General features: G+C 39.0%; 2 protein-coding genes across 5 annotated transcripts in view; one reads left to right on the top strand and one right to left on the bottom strand.

The window, feature by feature from the left end:
* Window positions 1–1,402, top strand: part of LOC107630827 (squamosa promoter-binding-like protein 13A) — a 3,775-nt gene extending 2,373 nt beyond the window's left edge. For all 4 annotated transcript variants that reach the window (XM_016334080.2, XM_021119214.1, XM_016334078.2 and 1 more), the window contains one exon: window positions 536–1,402. In XM_016334080.2, the coding sequence (XP_016189566.1) occupies window positions 536–1,146 (611 nt within the window). In that variant the 3' untranslated portion in view covers window positions 1,147–1,402. The remainder of the gene's footprint in view (window positions 1–535) is intronic.
* LOC107630826 (gamma carbonic anhydrase-like 2, mitochondrial) lies at window positions 2,506–5,264 on the bottom strand. The gene is made up of 2 exons (XM_016334077.2): window positions 4,749–5,264; window positions 2,506–3,195 (listed from the first exon to the last, which is right to left on the bottom strand). The coding sequence occupies exons 1-2, from the start codon at window positions 5,137–5,139 to the stop codon at window positions 2,819–2,821; spliced, it is 768 nt and encodes a 255-aa protein (XP_016189563.1). The 5' UTR covers window positions 5,140–5,264; the 3' UTR covers window positions 2,506–2,818.

Raw genomic sequence — 5,438 nt, 5'->3', positions numbered from 1 at the left:
AATTGACACAATTGCACAATGCACTTAGCTAACCTCAGTGCGCTGCCAACATCCCTGATTTGGTCCATTGATGTCCTCTCTCATATCACAATCTAGTGGCCACTAAAATAACATGTCAGTACACACTAGTAAAAATTAAAATAAAAATAAAGGTTCTTGCTTTTTTGAGAGGGCAAGATAGACTTTTCACATTTTGAGAGACTATGATTTGTGAATTAGTTATCTTTTGCTCAGATATCTACTTTGCTTTGTTTGGACATAAATGTTCATGACTTGCAGGCTGCAAGATAACAACAAAGTAAATAAAGTCACTGTTTTTTAGAAAATGAAAAATATATGTATGTTTCATTTTTCTAGTGCATTGACTTAGGATTATCATCGTATGGTGGAGTGTGAGCTGACAGAGCTCCCATTTGAAGCAGGAGCTACACTTCATCCTATCATGATAAAGTAATGAATCCCAAAGAGTGATACTATCCCTATTATTTGAAAATTTTAGTTGACTAGTACTTTTGTGTCATTAATTTTTGTTCAGGCAGCCAGTTGCTACCCTTCTCAGGTTCGCATGTGTTCCCCTCATCTGGCGTGGTGAATGCTGGGTGGAGTGCAGGACTTGTTACATCCTGCGGAGATGTCAGGCTCCACAGCCACAGCAGCCAGCAACAGCAACAGATGCACATGGTTGATAAACAAGACCTGTTCCTTGGATCCTCACCAACACCCTACAATAACAACAAAGAAGGGAAGCAACAACTTGCATTCTTACAAGTTGATAACCATCACCACCATCATGCTGGTGCTGCTTCTTCCATGTGCCTGAGGAACATGTTCTGTGATAACACCCTAACAAGCTCGGTTCATGACTCTTCCTGTGCTCTCTCTCTTCTGTCATCACCACAGACAACACACAATCCTGGGAATGGATTGAACCAATTGGTGCCGCAGCCTCACACTCATCATACTCATCACTCTTCCCTGATGCAACAATCCTTAGGCCTCAGCCTCCACGATAGCAGCAGCATGGAGTCGGTGGACCCGGTTATGGGCCACAGTGAGACTGAACATTGTTCCTCAATGTATAATATGGATTCTCATGGATCCCATGGGAGTGATCCCCCTCAACTATTCCCCTTTCAGTGGGAATAAAGACTCTGACACACACCCTTTTGCTTGTTTTCATTAACTTCGAATGAATTTTTGAGTTATCATTGTATCTTTAATCTTTAAAGAAGTTGATGTCTATCCCACAAGGAAAAACATTGGCATGATTTTTTTTTTTCTTTTTTGGTTAAAAGCGACGAGGTTGCCACGCTGCGCATGGTCCACAATTTACAGCACCTATTCAATGTATTTTATAATCTTATGTGTTTAATTATATTGTGAATTTAATTGGCTTTATATCAGTGCATGATTCATCAAATGGATAGACCTAACTCATCTGTTCCCCTCCAAACTATGTCTGATAAACAATTTTTTTAACAAAAAAGATGAATTCTTGTGTGCCTATCAAGTACGATGCAACATGCATTGTTATTCGCTATAAGTTCATTAAGTTCCCTATCGAGTCCCATGCACATGCTTTACTGCTTCGCTAAGTCAAGTATCAAGTACCAACAAATGGTGCAGCCTGCCGTTTTGACGTTGCTGCCGGCGTTCTCTCTGCTATTGATTGTGCTGACGTGCTTGGTGCTTCAATGGTGAACCTGGAGAGGAGGCCCAATGATGTTAGAAACATAAAAGAGAGACCATACCAAACCACCAACAAAAGTTACCTATGGCTATGGGACTGATCAGCAGCAAGTTAAGCCAAACATGGCAGCAGCATTGATACTGCAAAACTGAGCAGTCAAAATCAAGAAGACTAGTAAGATCCTTCACTGCGTCAAATCAACTCGATTCATTTTAACCCTTAACGATAACTAAGTTTAAATCTTAAGGAGGTACTAATTTGAATGAAAAACAATGCTAACCGGAGAATGTTATAGAGGATCCTTCTTCTCTGCAGTGGTTTGCTCACGCTGCTGTTCCTCAAAAAAATTGCATCGCCAAACTGTCAAATACCAATCGAACTAATCGCATAACTATTCTTCCGCTCTTTCTTGAATCGCAGCATTGAAATGCCAAACAAAACAATCATAAGCTGATGGCATTACCGTTCTTCCATTCAGTCTCAGAAGATACAAACACCGAAAGGCCCCAACCTAAACATTTCCGGACTCCGGAGAACTACGCAAAGCATATCAGATACAAGTACGATTGATGCTATTGGGTCTACTCTGGTCCATTTATTACTTTTAAAATCATGGGATATAAATCAAACATGAAATGTAACCATGACTGGAAAAAAAAAACAACTATTGGGTCTACTCTGGTCCATTTATTACTTTTAAAATCATGGGATATAAATCAAACATGAAATGTAACCATGACTGGAAAAAAAAAAAAACTATTATTTACCAATGATCATCGAGGTAATACAAATTTAAAACACAGAATCCAGTTTTCTTTTGGTACAAATTAATATAACTTATTAATCAAATTAAGTCCATTTTTAATACACTTGCTTCAAACAACCAAAAAGAGACATACCCCCATCAAATGGGGAAGTAGAAAAAGAGTGCCCATATCTCGCAAGATGCATCTCGTCTCTTGACAGATTACTCGAGTCAATTATATGGGACATCATGTCTTAACTCTCGTAACTTGCAGCAAGGAATACAACAAAAACACAGAAGTTTTCTCTCACTGTTCACATTATTATTTCCTTACAAGCAAAATTCCAGCTAACATCAACATTGAGGAATGGCAACCTGGGATATCAAACAGAAATACCTAATGATTTCTTGAACTTTTCAACTTCCAAATATACTGTAGAATAGGGAAGGAACTCTGAGTAATGATCTCTGCTCAGATCGTTTATCGCAATAGCGAGCTTGGGGATTTCTACTATTTCTTCATGGGTCAAAGACCTAACAAACCTGGCAGGATTTCCTGCCCAAAGTTCACCTGATGGAATTCGCCTCCCTGGCGGAAGAACTGACCCAGCTTCAAGGATTGACTGTGTTTCCACTAGTGAACCTTCCATGAGGATGGAGCGCTGCCCAATGATGCACTCTGGCTCAATAGTGCAGGACCTCAACAGGGAGTATGCCCCAACCGTCACATACCTCTCTATAGAAGTCTCAGCTGGAAGGCCTAATTTACAGAAGAAAGCATATGCAATAAATAAGCAATACATACACAAATATATAACCACCACCAGCAGCAACAACAACAACAAAGTTTTATTCCACCAGATGGGGATGATTAGACAAGGATCAAATGATTCACTGATGTCATATCAAACCATGCTACAGTTTTTCTTGGCCTCCCTCCACCATTACTTGGATTACCCCCATCAAATTCACTCTCTTTATCATAGCTTCCATAGACATTAGTGTATCAACTCATTTAATGCAACACTGTAAAAGAATCGAGCCTTCAAAAGTGAAGTAACTGGATTAATTACCCCCCTTATCCACATTTCTCTATCTGAAAAGTCCAAATATGATAGGAAACGACAATTTTTGGTTTATATATATGGCTTATCCACATTTCTTTATCAAGCCTTCAAAGGTGATTCTTAATAAAGGAAAGCAGGAGCTTGGAAATCTATGATGTATTAAGAGTTATAAGTATAAGCAACAGAATTAACATAATGAACTTGTAAATCTCTAAACAATTAAGAAAAACTGAATTGTACTTCCACCATAAACAGCACCAACAGCAAAGAATTCAACAATTAAAGAACATAAATATAGGGATTAAAGTATTTCGATGATGCCAAAAATTATTACATGCTTCCGTCCCTGCTAAAAGCAAATTAATGGCTTTATACTAGAAGCTCATATCTATCGAGGCACAGGTAACCATCCAATTGTACTCCAGCTTCTCGAGTTAAATGACACAGTGACACAATAGTTGAGAAAGGGAAGAAAGCAATTGGAAACGGTTGAAAATGACCAGAAAACTGAACCATTCATCAATTTACTATTAGAAGTTAAGAATCCATTAAATCGTGAAACAAAAAGAATAAATCAAAGGCTAGCTAATAATATATGATGATTATGTGCCAACACTAAGAGATTTGAAAACAGATTATCAAATGAACTCATTTAAGCTAGTTTATCTTTCACCATTGCAATATGGCATTACAAGTGTTGCAGAGGACATAACATCAAGCATATTTACAAGTTAAAGGCTTACATCACGCAAGATCCGATATAAAAATATGAAGCACAGACAAGTATGAAGGATAAGGATATAATGCGAATAAAACAATGTATAAAAATCTTAGGACGCAATTCAGCTGCAAGACATTATATTAGGTGAATTATGATTTCAATTTTGGCATAAACTGTGGCGAACATGCTAAAATACACAATCTTGATTGTTGTAGAATTTTCATATACATATACATAGGCATAACATTAAAAAAATAAAATAAAAAGGCGAAAAATCCAATTAATAGGATAAAACATTTCCAAAGCATGAATTTTATGAATCTAAACCCCTAGAAACTAGCATGTGGCTACCTGCTCAGAAAGAAACCACCTGCTCAAATAAATGAACAATTTGCAACGCCAAAACAAAACTCCCGCTGTTTGATGTTATATTTCATCAGAAAGCAAACAAACTCAACGAAAATTACAAGCTATTGTAACGGTAATAACCTAACAGAAAAATATAAAGGGGGAAAATAACCTAACCTGTGGGAGAAGACCAAGCAGCGTGAAGGACGCAGCGCTCCTGAATGTTGGAACAGAATCCAACAGTGATCTTGTTGAGATCGCCGCGGAGGACGGCGCCGGGCCAGACGGAAGCAGCGTCCCAGACAGTGACTTGTCCGGCGAGGACGACATTGGGTGCCACGTAGGCATCGACAGCGACCTTCGGGAGCCACTGACCCAGCGGGATTATCTTCCTTTGCCCTCTGTAGTCCCAATTCACCCGATCCGGCGATGCAGTTATCGAATTGGGAGCTTGCGTCGCAAAAGCGCGCTCAGCTGTGTGCAGCAGCTGTGGCGATTCCACGTGGCGGTTTGCTATTGTGTGAGCACTCCTTAGGGCTCTTCTAGAGAAGCGTGCTAGACTCGCCATGAGACACAGTGAAAGAGAGAACTGTGATGGTGAAACAGTGAGTGTGGAATCGGAGATGGTGGGTGTGAGACGACAACAGAGAGTGAGGGAAGGGGGAATGTGTCTCTGGACTATCCAAGAGAACCCGGGTATTTTAAGCCCAATATATGATTTACTGGTTTCACAAGTTGGGCTAACAATTTTAGCCCGGTCCAATTGCTTGTTTACTCTTACACTACATTCTTTTTATTATTTTTTTCAATAATTTGTATAGTGATATTAATTTTGAAAAAAAAATGATAAATACTAATATCCTAAGT

Source organism: Arachis ipaensis, chromosome B03, assembly GCF_000816755.2.
Source record: "Arachis ipaensis cultivar K30076 chromosome B03, Araip1.1, whole genome shotgun sequence".
Lineage (NCBI taxonomy): Eukaryota > Viridiplantae > Streptophyta > Magnoliopsida > Fabales > Fabaceae > Arachis > Arachis ipaensis.
The sequence above is the reverse complement of the archived record's forward strand: the minus strand, read 5'-3'. Positions and strand labels throughout refer to the sequence as shown.

Coding starts and splice junctions, on each gene's coding strand:
- LOC107630826 (XM_016334077.2), bottom strand. CDS start 5,139: ATGGCGAGTCTAGCACGCTTCTCTAGAAGAGCCCTAAGGAGTGCTCAC. Junction 3,196..4,748: donor TGCTTGGTCTTCTCCCACAG/GTTAGGTTATTT, acceptor TCTGTAAATTAG/GCCTTCCAGCTGAGACTTCT.